This window comes from Microtus oregoni, unplaced genomic scaffold (genome assembly GCF_018167655.1).
Source record: "Microtus oregoni isolate MIOR12 unplaced genomic scaffold, Mior012 000000F_ref0000247, whole genome shotgun sequence".
NCBI lineage: Eukaryota > Metazoa > Chordata > Mammalia > Rodentia > Cricetidae > Microtus > Microtus oregoni.
Genome location: NW_024543059.1, coordinates 77,021,848 through 77,037,927, shown reverse-complemented (window position 1 = coordinate 77,037,927; position 16,080 = coordinate 77,021,848). Strand labels below are relative to the sequence as shown.

Below are 16,080 nucleotides of genomic sequence, written 5' to 3'. Positions count from 1 at the left end.
CTAATATCACAGCTTCTAACAAGCATTTACTTTGCAACATTCACCACTTGTCAACTCATATCACATCGCTAAATTCAATGAATCATTTGGAAAAATACAACCCTGTTCTTTTTGTAGACTGAAATCTCTGCATCGCAGGTTAGCGTCCTGTCATTCTAAATGAAAGCCCCAGTGCCCATTCAAAGCTTTCAGCTTTATGCTTTCTATGTTTACTACTGATTGAGACATAGTCTGGGGTACATGCATGACACACCGGCCTTCTCTAGTGCCCTCTATAGCAAGAGTGGCTCCCAGACTGGCAGCACCCACATCATCTGAGAACTTTCTACTATAGAGACCCCAGAAACGTAATTTAGCAAGCAAGCTCTGTGGGTGACCACAATTCAGGTGAATGTTTGAGAACTCCCGCTCTTGAGTAAAAGGATGCTATTTTGCTATAAGCGAAAACATCTGTTTTGCAGGGCTAGGGAAAAAGCCCAGAGCCAACTGCCTGCAGGACAACTGCTCTGTCACTAAAGGGACACTTCTAGCTCACACCCAAAAGTTGTTATTGAAGTAGTATATTTAGTAGCAGCCTGTGTTTCCAAGCCTAAGATACTGCTGTACTGAATGGAACATACCAATGTTTCTTACAATGCTACCAATCTTTAAAATAAAAAAAAAATATTAAAGGTTTATACTAAAGTATGCTGCAATTACTAATAAATCATTGTTACAAATTTAGCTGAAAGTTTGAGTTGCAACCAAAACTAGAAGTGATTAATTAAAACTTCATATCATTACACAGTCAAAATGGATGTTTCATCTGTCATAAATAGACTTACTAATCAGTGTAATCAAAATGAAAGAAAAAAACTAAGCTGATTCCATTATTTATTTTTAGTATTTCCTGGTCTGGAATGTGTGTCATCTACACAGTCATATGTCTGTAGATATGATGAGAATTAAACAAACAGCATAGGGAGCAGATCCTGCTACACAAAGGCAAGCCAGCAGGGGTGTTCCAGCAAATGGATCAAAATGAGCTGCCTTTATCGCCTGTACTAGAGTCTGTGTGATTAGCATGCTAAAAAGAAAGCCTGAGGAAATAGAAAGATGTTTTTGTTTGTTTTGTTTCTTAGTGTGGTATCAACCCCAGGGCTTCCCAGATGTGGAAGGAAAGGATTTTGTTAAAAAGCTACATAGTGCAATTTGTCCTGCACAAAGACATCATAGGCACCAAGAGTAAAGTGATGGCCAAAATATCATGCATACACACTTTCTACCAAAAGATATAGAAATCAAGCCTATTGTGTGATTTATATTGCTTCTTTTTTCTTAATTTCAATAGAATGATGAACTTCTTTTTATGATTAGATATATCATAAAGCTGTAAGGTTAGAATCTGCCATTTTCTCTCAGCATTTTAATAAAGCCACAGTTGGGTATGAGATAAAAAAAAAAAAAGGATAGGGAGTCCTGTACTGTAGTAGATACCTCTGTTTGGAATGTTCAGTTTTTGATAAAGTTTCAAATTTATAGGAAAAAGCACCAATCACAGAGCAGCATAGAACTTCCATGAATGACATTTCACGTACATCACCGCCACCAGTTCCTCTTCTTAAAGGCCACATTTGCTTCCTTATTTGTTTGTTTATTTATTTGTATGTGCATGGGTGTTTTGCCTGTGTAAGGGTGTCGGGTCCCCTGGAACTCTAGTTACAGAGAGTTGTGAGCTGCCACATGGGTGCTGGAAATTGAACCTGGGTCCTCTGGAAGAGCAGTCAGTCTTCTTAATTGCTGAGCCAGGTCTCCAGCCCCCTAATTCTTCTTTTTGAAGTACATAAGACAACAATGGACTAGCATTTGCCAAGTACTTGGAAATAAAAAATTGAATTACATGATTTGATAGAATATTTCAGTTAAGATAAAAAAAAGAATTTGAAAGAATGCAAATCCATTAAATCAGTATCACAGTATCACGAAACCATACTAAAAACCTCTTCACAGCAGAGAAAATGCAAATGTAACGAATACCTGCGACTGTGCGTTGATATTGGCTCCTTCTTTAACAAGGACTTTGACAACTTCCGCTTGTCCGGCCAGTGAGGCAATGTGAAGAGCAGTGTTTCCCTTCTGTTTTGACAAAGCAGAATAGAAAAGCATTACAGATTTCCAAATTGGGTAGAAACCAAAATGTACAAGCACTTTCAAGCAGTTATTAAAATCTGGTATTTTGTGGAGGCAAAGCATTCACTTTTATCAAGCTCACTTTGTAAAGAACTTTTTAACCCCAAAAAGATGGTTGTAATATCTTCCAGCATAATACTGGTGCCGTGTTGGGAACATCAGAGGGCTGAATTTTAACCAAACCACGGTTTGTGGGTATGTGTGCATGTGACATTTCCTGTAGAATTCAAGGAATTTTACAAAGAAAATAAAAAGCAGTACTATTATTTAACAAAAAATCCCAACTTAAAAATGTTCCTTGGAACATTGCTTATTTAACTGTACAAAAGTAGGAAGGCTGGGGACACAGCTCCGCAGTTAAGAGCATATGCACACAGATCCCATCACCCACATTAGGTGCCTTACAGCCACCTGGAACTCCAGCTCCAGGACACTGGATGTCCTGTTATAGTCTCCTCAGGCACCTGCACAAGATGTGTACACACACACACACACACACACACACACAATTTATAAAACCAATCTTTCAAGAAGGCATTTTGGGGCTCTCGGTGAGTGAAGAAATTTTGCTCAGAGTTAGGTTCCGACCTACAACGACACATGCTTTTGCTCAAATCATTTCAGAAATTCAAAAGTAAATTCCTTATCAACCATAGAATTGCTTATGATTTCTACCACTTGCCACATCAAAATTTATGAAACGAGTCAACACCCATAAAAAAAAATGAAAACGTGGTTAAGAGAAAGAATGAAAATAGGAAAATTAAAACAGAAACACAGATTTTTCAACCATAAAGTTCAATTTTCTTTCCCTTCTGCTGCTAGATCACTGAGAGCCACGATCCATTCACAAGAGACTCCATTTCCTTCTTTTAAAAATCTCTTCTTCTCCAGAAAATTCTACAGCTCCATTATAGGATTAAAAGTAAATCTGAGCTGGGCGTGTTGGTGCACATCTTTAATCTCAGCACTCTGGAGGCAGAGGCAGGTGGATCTTCCTGAGTTAGAGGCCAGCCTGGTCTACAAGACCTAGTTCCAGGCCAGGCTCCAAAAGCTGCAGAGAAACCCTGTCTCGAAAAACAAACACACATCAGTAAAAAAGTAAACTAAAACTGGGTGTGGTTGAACACAACTGAAATCTCTGCACTACCGAGGAGGAGGCAGGGACACCCAGAGTCCCAGAGCACCTGGGATCCGCAGTTGGAATCTTTATCTTAAAAAGGCAAGAGCTGCAGATTGGTGGTAATGCAGCTTCTTAGAATGTGCAAGACCCTGGGTTTGAACCCAAGCACTCAGCCCCGCCCTGCCCCACTGGCAAAAGTGAAGAAAAAAGAACAAAAACAAATCAAACAAATAAACAAACAAACAAAAAAAAATGAGAACATTAAAGAAAAAAGAAAAGAAGAAGGTAGTGGAGGGGGCTAAGAAGAGAATAATCCATAATATTAAAATGCCAGTAGATTTAAGAAAGAAAAATAGTGATGGGTTTAATGAATATGTTAGGTTAATATGGACAATTCAAGGGAGACAAATACCTTGACCTATATTAAAATCAATATTTTAATAATCCTAGTAATTGAGTCCATGACCCCAAAGACCCAAAAGTTCTCTCACAGAATTGATATACTCATATCAAACAGAATGAATACAAGAACAGACAAATCAGTTTAACCAAAGCATGAAAATGACCTGCTCATTTCAATTGAGAAGACAGCCATATCAGGTGAACTGTTTGTTTGTTTGTTTCTAATGAATTGACTTTAGGAACACAGGTGCAAGTGTCTACAGAGGATCGTGTTGATCTAGGCCTCTTTGTGAAACAAAGAAAGAAAGATAGTACATTAGGAACTGGATCTAGGCTTCCAGACTTCTTGAGTCTCACATCCAAATCCTCAAACGAAATGATCCAAATGCTGCTGGGTAATGAAAAGGTTTCAGTTATATTCCTGAGCTTTCAATAATCCCCAGAAATCTTGTGAATACTGGAAAAGGCTTTAGACCTCTTCCTCTTCAAATACTGTACAAATTACTATAAATTAAAAACAAACAAAAAAGCCTCTTCCTCATTGTTACAAAACAATTGTACGGGTAGGAGCGGTACCTTAGTGGCAGAATCCACGGAGGACCCTCTTCCCAGCAGCTCCTGCACGAGGCCCACGTGGCCTTCCTTGGCTGCCAGATGGAGAGCATTGAGTCCATTCTGAGAGAAGAACAAGGCAGGCTTAGAAGCAGAAAAATGAAAAGGAGACAGTGTGGCAATCATACTCGAACACGATCCAGAACAGACACACACTCATATCTATCTCTACTTCCCTTTTCTTTCTGTTTTGTTTTATTTATTTACTTACTTTGTGTGTTAACTGGAGTCTATTCCCATTCAGAGAGATGAATTTCCAGAGACAGAGGTGCAGTGGTAATGCACGTTGGGAACAAGGTCCAGAGAACTTCATTTCAACAAGCTTTTACTTCTCTAATTAAGAAGTGTAAAAACGTGGGGCTGGAGAGAGGCCTCTGTAGCAAGGGCACTTGCTGGGAAAGAGTGAGACTCTAAGTTCAGATCCCTTTCCCTCCAGTGCACACATCATAAGCAGGGTATCGGGGCCAAGAATATGATTCAGTGGGTAAGAGTTAGACTGCTCTTCCAAAGGGCCCAGTTTGGTCTCTAGCACCTACATAGTGGCTCACAGCTGTCTGTATCTCCAAATCTAGGGTTTTCCATGTCCTCTGCTGGCCTCTGTGGGTACCAGGGATACATGCAATGTACAGAAACACATGTAGTGTGTAGACATGCATGCAGGTAAAACACCCACATGTTAAAAATTATAACTTAAATATTAATATTTCAAAAGCTAGTTATTACTTACTACATACCATCTGGAACCCAAGTATTCCTAGGGGACAGGACAAGGGGATCCCTAAGCTAGCTGGTGAGGAGCTAGCACCAGGTTCATTGAGAAACTATCTCAAAGGAATAAGGCAGAGAGTAGTACAGCAAACACCAGATTTCCTTCTTTGGCTTCTGGAGATACATAAGCAATCACAGGACACACAGATGTGCACATATGCCATGCACACACACATAAGTGTGTGCTCTCTCTCTCACACACACACGCATACACACACATACATATACACACAAAGCATTGAAGTGTTTTTCTAATGAGAAAATAAATAGAATGATTCTGTATTATTTACTGTTTTGGCTAAAGTCAAAACTCTGTCCAATTAAAGATAAGGTTTTTTGAAAAAAATGATAGAAAATCCCTTTTACAAAGTGGGTAAAAGCCAAAAGCAAAAGACCATGTGTAAAGTTACAGAACTCTGCAATGATAGTATTATACTTAAAATAACTTTAGAACCTAAGCACCTTTACTTTTTTTAATATTTGTTTATTTACTATGTATACAATATTCTGTGTGTGTGTGTGTGTGTGTGTGTGTGTGTGTGTGTGTGTGTGTCTGCAGGCCAGAAGAAAGCACCAGACCTCATTACAGATGGTTGTGAGCCACCATGTGGTTGCTGGGAATTGAACTCAGGACCTTTGGAAGAGCAGGCAATGCTCTTAACCACTGAGCCATCTCTCAAGCCCAAGCACCTTTTCTTTTCTTAAAAAAAAAAAATATATCCTAGGATCTCTGGTAAACCTGTTAAATCCAGTTTTCACCTACCTAAATCTCTAAAACCTAACTCTGTACTACAGCACTGAAAAAAGTTACCTGAATTGCCCTATAAATTCAATATGGTGTATGTTAAAGCTCCAGTGGCATTCTTCACAAATAAATCCACATTTATTCAAATCTCCTAAAATTCAAGAAATCATAAAAGGCCCAGTAGAGCCAAAACTGACCTCAAAATATATAACAGGGTTCAAGCAACCCAAACAGCATGATATGGACATAGAAAGACACATGCATTAACAGGACTGAATAGAGAGCCCAGGAATGAATCACACTTCAGTCAGCTGATTTTGGACTAGTGAATCAAGAACACACATTTGGGAAAATGAGCCTTTTCAAGAAATCGAACAAAAAGATTCAACAATACATAAATGAGTGAAGCAAGTCCCATATATCTCACCAGTTAGAAAACAACACAAACGGAATTGAAGACTTAAATGTAAGACCAGAAACAATAAACCAATTAGAAAAAGTGGGGGGAAATGCTTCGTGACCTTGAATTGGACAGGATTGTTTTGGTAAGGATTATTTTCTTTGTAAATAATAAAAACTGATCTATTTGAAATAAAAAGATAATAGCCATCATAGTGACAAGATTTTCTATGCCAGGGTTTCATCTAAATAGGAATAGATATTTGGGGTTTGAAGATATTTTTTTTTTCAGATACTTTAGGTCCACTAATGAAACCAAGACTTGCTTTGCCAAAGACATCTCCTCTCTAAAGCATGAGGTCACACAATTCAGTAAGCCTCTTTTTCGAGGCCCATTGGTGTGTTGACTCACAGTTCTTTCAATGCAACTTTCTGTGATGATCTACACTGTGAACTTCCTTTCTGAGGACAGAGAAATGAAGTATCACTTCCTTTTGTTTGCTCTCCTGAAATTCTGTCTCTTTTGGTTTAAATAGAGGATCTTCAGACTAGAGAGATGGTCATGTAAGTATGACATCATTCATTAAGGATTTGTCCTTAGCATCTGTGCAAGAAGCTGAGTGTACCTGAAATCCCTCTGCTAGCAGAGAAGGGGTGGGAAAAGGAGGCTTCTCTGGAGTTCATTAGGCCAGTTAGTCTAGTGAAATCAATGAGGTTCCATGATAGAACAGGTCTCAAAAAGTAAGGTGACATCAATTAAGGAAGAAACCTGATGTAGAACTGAGACCTCCATGCACATGTGTATACAACACACACACACACACACACACACACACACACAAGATCTTTTTGGTAATCAATGTACAGAACTAGGATTTTCCTTTTCATAACTTAATTTTTTTTAATTTATTATTTATTTATTATGTATACAGTGTTAGTTTCCATGTCTGCCGACATGCCAGAAGAGGGCGCCAGATCTCATTATAGATGGCTGTGAGCCACCATGTGGTTGCTGGGAATTGAACTCAGGACCTCTGGAAGAGCAGGCAGTGCTGTTAACCTCTGAGCCATCACTCCAGCCCCAACTTAAAAATTTTTTAAATTTTCTTTAAAAAAAACTAATGCCTACATTTATTATAAGTTAAAACAATGGTAAACCTTTTTTCTTTTGAAATTTGTAGTTAATCATCTCTTATGCTAAACATCCAAACTGCAGCTTCTCCTTCCTCCACAATTTTTAAAATGACATTACCAACTGAGACAAAATGAAGGAGGATTTCTCACCACAGCTCTTAAATTTTTTAACCATAGCAAGTAGATGCTAAAAGCCCTCACACTGATCTCTTGGCATTGGAACTTGTAACTAAAAATAGAATTAATCAGAAACAGCTTTTGTTCAATACATGTTGTCACAAATAGCAACTTAGCACATGCACATGGCACAGTGAGTTAAGATGCTTGCTACCAAGCCTGACAACCTGAGTTTAATCACTGGGTTCCATGCGGTAGAAGACAGTCCTGAAAACTGTTCTCTGATAACCTCAGGTTTGCTGTGGCACATTTGTGCACACACACACACACACACACACGATACATACATACATACATACACACATACATACATACATACATATACATACACAGAGACAGCACAAGAAATAGCTACCTAGTATTTATCTATTTTATCTTATGAACATGAGGTAGCATTGACGTTATCAGAGTGCACAGTGATGGATTCCACTTAATCGTACAACTCCGTTAATTTATTGTGAATACATCCACTGCTACTAATGTTGCTGTACGTCCTGTAGATCATCCTCCTGAGGACCAGATGTCCTGCAGGAGCCTTCATTCCACCGCAGTGCAGCACAGACACCTGGCAACACTGGCCACATTTTGCAGGACTTTTCACTTTTGCTAAATATGCTTCACATTGCTCAGGGACCAGAAAGGAGAGCAACAAAGTGACTGGACAGCCTTCATGTTTGGAAAGAAACACAAGGCAAGCCCTAGAACTTTCCCAACAGGGGTTCATGCACATGTTTGAGGACTAATTCTTCTTTCCACATCAAAACATTCAGTTTCTGCATTCATTAGAACATTCAACATAAGTTTATTGAGTTTGGCTTGAAACAAAGAATTTTCTGGGACAATTTATTTATCTGAGACATTAAAGATTCATTCCCCAGATATCAGTATAGACACAAAGTGAGGCCATCAGAAAGCTCTGTGTCTGGAACATGTTATCTCTATTCCCTGCAGAAAGGGCTTCATCGCATTATGGGATATCATGCACTTCACATTTGGTTTTTACATAAGGTGGATAAGGACGTTCATCTGAGCAACATTCATGGCTTTGTGTGCACATTTCATTCTCTCGGTTAACTACTTCTGTGCTCCAAAATGAGAACAGAAGGCCCTCTGCTTCTTTATTCTGTCCTTTAATTTCGAAAGAGAAGCATAATTTAATTATTTGTCTTTTTTGCTAGTTATTAGAAAATGGAATACAGTCTGAATTAAGGAACCCATATTCTGTCTCTTCCTACTTCTTATCTGTTTTTTGAGTTTCATTTTTAATGATATCATAATCGCAATACCTGTGAGCATGCATATATACATGCTATAAACATGTCAATAATTTATTGATGACTTTTGTGGCCCTTTTTCACCTCAGCCCAGCAATGTGCTGTGCTTTCACACTGATTTTGTTATGTGCCCTGCTCCCTAGGGATGATAAGCTGAGTAATTATACTTTATCAATACGATGACTCCTTTTAAAAAAGACAGCAATGAATCTAAATGCTTACAAACTCTGGCTTAAAAAATCCTTAAAATTTTAATATAAAGAATTAAAATAAATCTAGCGCTACTTAAACTTGAAAATATTAACGAGTTAATATAATTAGTACGTGTGTGTGTGTGTGTGTGTGTGTGTGTGTGTGTGCTGGGGAAATACCATTTAATGTACTACAGCAAATCTGAAAGAAAATAGATGAATACGCAGTAAAAAGAATTTCCAAATAATGATTGAAGTGCCAGCTGCTGCTGAGTTCATAGGAAAGGACAGGACGTCTTTCTCTGTTTAAAAGAACAGTGTTTTTTATTTGTGTGCAACTATTAAGCTTTTATTCTTTTACTATCTTTTCTTATTTTATTTCCTCTTTTTTTATATTTCAGAAGTAGGAAGATGTTGCTGGGTTAAAGCAAAATTGCAATCTGTCCCTATGTTCCTACATACCAGCACTCTGGCTTTGGGCAACCTGGCCCTCTCAGTCCTCTGCCTGAAACATCTGCTGGAACATCTATAAGCAATGACAATGGAAACATTTAACCCCAGAGACCCTCTTTTCAACAATAGCATGGCAAACATAAAAGTAGAAGACCACCAGTTCCATGCTTCATGTCCATTGTTTTGGAAAGGGAAGGATGCAGGCGTTTGGGTCCTTGAGCTGCCTGTTGGTCCACATGCTGCTGGACAAACACTAGCCCCTTCGTGCCCACAGCTGAAGCAGTCTGCACCAGGCACGGTCGTGCAACTTAGCCAGAAAAATCGAAAGGAAAGGGATGGCTGGGCGGATGGCAAGGGAGGTCAAAATTTAGCCCACTTCCCTTAGGGTAAGATCATAATATTTTCTGCAGTGATACATGGTTGTGAAAATATTTCTTGACCTCCAAAAGACTAAACTTTTGCTGAACATTGCCGTCAAATTAATAACAAGTTTTGAGATCAATCATGACTATGTACTTAGCCTGCTATAGTCAGCCTGCTTAAGTTTAACCTGCCTTTCAGAGAACAATGTAAGCAACATTACTATGCCTTGAATTTTCTGTGCAAACAGCTTTCGTAACCCCAGCACAGCTTTAAAATGTTCAATCGTGTACTCTTCCATAATCTCAAAACAAATATCTACCCTAAATGTGACTGCGGCTTAGAAACTTTTGTTCTCCGTGATGAGTGATATTCAGGGTCAGCGGGGGCCATAAGATGACTGTTTCCCTAGTAAAACTCTGTTAAAGACTTCTATAGAGCCCCTCTTCCCTTTCTTACAGCGTCAATGAATGCCTTTGGTTAGGGGTGGGAATGGCAGATTTCTGACTTATAAATCAGGCAACAGGAACAGACAGGTCAGACAAAAAGCAGAGAGATGGCAGATACACTAGCAACCCCAACTACAGACTGCAGAAGGCAAAGGGGAGACCAGAGAATTCCAATTCGGGTTTGCTCTAGTTTAAACTAATCCCAACGAGAGCTGCTTTATTTCCAATCTTTATGTGACATCAACGCATTTTGGTGCCTTCTAAGGTTACCCTTAATGAGTTAACTAGGGCAACTAGCACTGAATAAGTTTTCCACACACAAACTGAAATACCTTCTCTTGTACAAGCCATGTAAACAGAGAAATCTACAAAATGGTATTTCATGAATAATCTAAGGCTCAGAGTAATTAATTTTGGTAAATGAATATAAAAATGACTTATACAATATCAACACTTATGTTCAAGAAATATTTACTTTACATACTTTATTTTAAAGATTTTTTAAAAAATTTATGTCTTTGGTTGTGTGTCTGACTATATGTGCACCATGTGTGTGGGTGACCCCAGAGGCCAGAAGAGAGCATTCGATTCTGGAACTGGAGTAACAGGCAGTTGTGAACTGCCTGACACAGACACTAGGAACTGAACATTTGTCCTCTAAAACAGCAGCAAGTGTTCGTAACCACTGAGCCATCTCTTTGGATGCTATATAGTTTATTATACAAGAATACTTATATAATAATGATTGAGTGATATGTTAAGAGATAATGTAGCATTAAATCCTAACAAGGACAATAATAGTCCATTCTTAATAGTCCATATGACCCAGTCCACCAGGCAAGAGACTAAGTCTTAGGATGCTGGAGTCAGGGATACAGGATAGTCTTAATATCTGTGAGGAGAACTGCGAGTTTAAACATAAAGAAACAGACACTGGCATGGAGTCTGATCAGTTGTGTGGATGCGGTAGTGGTATGGATGAGACTCGTGCTGGATAAACACTTGCAACAGAAGATTTGTAACATGACTGGAACACATCACCTCGAGGTGTAGGTTCACTTCACTCATTACTTGTTTACCTGTTGGTTATACTGCAGCAAGTATAGATTTATTTCTAGCAACATTTCGAGCATCTGTCAATCATATTGAATTGAACAGGCACAATGAAGCAGCATTGTCAGAATAAATCATTGATAATGGTTTCATGTACATCGATGCTGATGAAGTAAAATGAACTTGGCTTTTTTAAACAATCAACACATATTCACCGAGGTCTTACTTCAAGTCATTGGGTTCTGCAGCCCTTTGATCATCGAGAGAGCTGTCATTTTTGATAATGCATTTTTAAAATAATGCTATTTCTATACATCATGCCTAAATATACCAACAGCAAGTGGTTAAACAATAAGAACATTCTGCTTCTCTGTAAAAGCCATGCGCACATGGTTTCGTTAAGGCGTCTCTATTTCTCTAAAAAGCAATATCATTACAGTGTAATTATATCTATATTCTATCTTCATGGAGATGTTGGTCATTTCAAAATGGCCCAGTCTATTGTTTTTCTGTGTGTGTGTTAGAAATGTAACTAACACTCAGAGGCTCTAAAATTTTTTTATTACTATTTATTCCTCTTGAGGTTTTATCCAGTAGTTTCATGCAAACAAAGAAAAGCAAGAAATGGACAAATAGCTCATGAAGTCAGAAAGAGAAACAGTGAATGGGACATAGTGAAAACCCAATAGCAAGCATCGTGTTACCTACTGTTTTACTGTTGGTGGGTGTTCTAAACAAGAAGACAATCTAGCATAGTTTTCTAGGCTAGAAAACTATGTAACCTGTAAGTGTGGTGCTTAAGTAATAAAAATCAACTAACTACCACATAGACTTATTAATAATTTCATTTCCATTTCTCCAGATAATCTACTTTGTTAATCCGACAAGCCTTCTACTCTGGCTTTTACATATCAGAAAAACCTAACTAACTTGTATAATTTCTTTAATTACAGTAAAATGTATATAATTGGTGGAAAACTGTTAAAATGTATGAGTTCAAGAAAAAGTTCAGAAGAAATGGTCACTCTGTCGTCGTCGTTGTTGCTGTTGTTTGAGACAGGTTTTTTCTTTGTAGCCCTGGCTATCCTGGAACTCGTTCTGTAGAACAGGATGGCCTCAAACCCAGCTACAGAAGAATAATGGAGAAACTTGGTTCTTACATCCTCCAACTATGGGCATGGTACTTTGTCTATACTAAACAAGTTCGTTTAGAGCTACAATGCTAGTTTCCATTACGATGAGTTGAGCTGGGCATTTTTTATTTCCAATTATGTTTACCAATAAAAGTATTCATTTATACAAAGGTTTATTTTTTAAAAGTTTCTGAATTCCAATGGAACTCGGGAAGCAAGTATATAAGAGAAGCTCAGCCCCAGCAGTAGTGACCTACTGGGTAATTCAGATGCTGATGTCTGACCCTGGGAATCTGAATGCACTTCATTTCCTTCCTAGTTTCTCATAGCCTTACTCTGTGGTTAAATCATGTTTTACAAGAAATTAATTATAGATAGAGTCTTTAGTTAATAGCTTAATAAGTGTTCAAATGAAATAGTCACATGAATCTCAAAGGAAAACTACTTTATCTACTTATAACTGCCATATTTTAAAGAGGTTTAAATATTGAACTTACAGGGGACACACTATTTGAATAATAGCCAAAGCTTACTCTAGCTTTTTCTTATGATTCAAACCCTATGCTAAGCACACAATTGTATTAATTCAGCTAATCTTGGAATTAAACCTAGATGATAGGAACTAACTGGTGACTGTGGTGAGGGACCAAATTCAGCCTGTCCCTCCTTGGTGTAATCCTATTTCACTCTTGAGAACTCAGTTTCTCCTCATCCCTATTTGCAATGCTAATTACTGAGAAGTAGCTCAGACTCTGAAAATTATTTCTTAAGCTTTTACAATTACACCACTCAAATGTGTCAGTGTGATAAAAAGGAAAATTAAAATGGATTACAGGATTCTGTGGTATCAAATGAATACTAAACTTAGCTGGTATTCATTTAAAAGTAAAAATAAAAGAATGGAGCTGGGGTGGCTGGATTTCTTAGGTTTCTTACAGTAATCAAGTACTATGGTTCAAAGGTCAGGTGCTAATCAATGACAGCATCCTTCTCTACTTTTTTTTAAAAAAAAATTATTAACTTCAGTATTTGAAAAACATGCAAATACCTAAAGACATCATTCACCAAATCTAACCAGTCCCAACTGGTTATACAACTCAAAGAGCTTTTCCACAATTAGAATAGACATTCAGAATGAAACTGTCTTCCATTTTATGCATTAATTTTATTCATTCACTGTTGAATTGTCCTTCAAGATCTGTTTTACCATCGAATCCTTTGATCTTCACTCATCAATCCTCCCAGCTCTGATGTCCAGAATTCATTCATTTGTTTACCACAGTGTTCTCTTGTCTCTGCTCAGGACCAATCTGTGCATGCTCTTTGTAATGATGCCATGCATTTCCTTCCATGTATCCTAAGTTCACTTGCATGTCTGTAGCTTTCCCATACATGTTTACTTAAAACACATTCCCAATCACAAGCAATGCCATCTTCTGCCTGAACTTGACTTCAGAAGAACACACATACATGTCACCTAGACTCACTAAAAGTACATGCTCATGAGCCTCAAACAGGTCCTTAGCATTCTTTGTCAATCACGCACATCACAGTTACCCTTGGGAATTCTCTCCTCCTTTCCTGGATCAATCATTTCACACCTTTCTCCACAACCCCCATCACGTTTTTCCTATAATTCAGATAACAACTTCAGCTCATTTCACTGAAAGACCAACAAGGCAGCTTAAAGCTCCTACCCCACACCCACCTTTCCAGCCCCATAGCCATTCTACTTCCTGCTTTACCCACATGCCCTTTGCCGCCTTAACTAGCTACAGCCCCAGGAAAGGACAAATCTCCATTGTGTGCCAGCCCTCATCAATCAAAGAGCACTTGGTCCTTCTCCCATCTCTCTTTAGTTTCCAGCTGTCTCTTCCTTAAATCACCAATGGCTTTTCTTTCCCTGATGATCTTTTCCGTCAATGAAACAAACATGCCATCACTTCTTTTACATAAACAGAAATGTCTCTCATGACCCTGTTTTCCTTTCCAGACTCTCCCTTGTCTCTTCTGTGCTTTACAGAAAAGACCTGAAGGAATAGTTGGCCAGACCATTGTCCAGTGAATGAACTCCATCTGACTCACTCCACCCGCCACTGAAATTATGCTATGAGATCATCGCTTACTACTACAATGCTTCAGATATTATTCAGTTCCTGAGCTTATTTTCTCAACAACATTCTATGAAGCTGACCATTTCATAGACCTGAAAATAGCTTTTTTGTGTAGTTTTCAAGACACAAATGTCTTCAGGTTTCCCTCCTTCATCTTTGAGCACTCTTGCCCATTCTCACCCGCTGAGTGACCTGAGGTTCAGGTGTTAAACACCCTTATTATCCGTAGACACTCATAAATACTTCTCTTGGTAATCTCATCCAGTATGATGTTTTGAGAATTGTCTAGACATTGCCTGAAGTAAAGCTTCTATCTTTGGCCAAAGCTTCTTTTCCGAACTTCAGACTCAATATGTCCAATTGCCTAATCTTAGGTACCACATAGACAAACTTAAAATGTGCAAAATTGGCCAACTATTCCTTCAAGCCTGCTCATCTCACAGACTTCTCCGTCAATAGTTCATGAAAAATCACCCCTCCCTTTTCCCACGGCAACCCCAAACTTCATTCTTCACCCCCTCTTCTGCCCTTATCCTGTATCAAATCCATCCAAATGGAGGGCACAAGGTCCTTGTGCTTACAGATGGGCACTAGGGAAACCAGGAATGTTAAACATGCGGCATGGTCTCTTCAAATAAAAAAAGAGATGTTTGATCTGTTTTCTGCCCAGAAGGTTGGGAATAGATGTGCTTAGCAGATTAGTGACCTCTGTGCTGTCTCTATGACCAGGCCACACCTGGCTTCCCCATACAAATAAGGCTCACCACTTCTCTATATTGCCCTAATGTAAAACAACTCATTGCTCATCTAAAGCAACTTAAGACCTTTCCCTAGGCTGTCCTTGCTTCCGTCTGTCTGGGTGCTACTACCAGACTGCAGATAAGTCAGTCCCTACCACTTCTTTCCTAAAATTTCTCTAGACTCTTTTCTTATTTAGAATCAAAGCCAAGGTTATTTCTTAAACTAACCTACAAACATTCACGGCTGTAGCCTTCTGCTCTCCTCAACCTCCTGCTGTTCTTCTTCCTCATTTTATTTCAGGCAGGCTGGCTGACCTCCCCTCTGATCACAGGACACATCACCATATTCTATGGGCTCTCTCCTCAAGGATTGTAAAATACGCTCCTTGTGAATAATGCATGGCTTCACGTTCGGCTCTGCTGAGTATTCATTGGACCATCTTGTCAGCCATGACACACTGCTCTCCACCCATTCTCTCCTCTCCTACTGTACGTTCCTTGTCCATGTCTTTTACTGTTTTTGTTTTTCTGTCATTTTCCCTTTTTTTCAATATGGATTTTATTATTTATTTCTAGTTGGCTCAGTTCACAGATATCCATGTGCCTCTGTCTCCTGAGTGCTGAGATTAAAGATACGCCCCAGCACACCCAGCGATCTACTGCTTTTCCTCTTTCCCTGTATATTAGTTACTATTCTATTGTTATGAAAAAAAAAACACCATGCCAAGGCAAATTGTAAGAGAAATCATTTACTTGAGCCTATGGTTTCTGTGGGTTTTAGTGA

The 16,080-nt window shown here is 38.6% G+C and overlaps 1 protein-coding gene across 50 annotated transcripts in view; it reads right to left on the bottom strand.

The window, feature by feature from the left end:
* Positions 1-16,080, bottom strand: part of Ank2 (ankyrin 2) — a 520,770-nt gene that overhangs the window by 146,849 nt on the left and 357,841 nt on the right. For all 50 annotated transcript variants that reach the window (XM_041659227.1, XM_041659266.1, XM_041659221.1 and 47 more), the window contains 2 exons: positions 4,271-4,369; positions 2,017-2,115 (listed from right to left, as the gene is read on the bottom strand). In XM_041659227.1, coding sequence (XP_041515161.1) covers positions 2,017-2,115; positions 4,271-4,369 — 198 coding nt within the window. The remainder of the gene's footprint in view (positions 1-2,016; positions 2,116-4,270; positions 4,370-16,080) is intronic.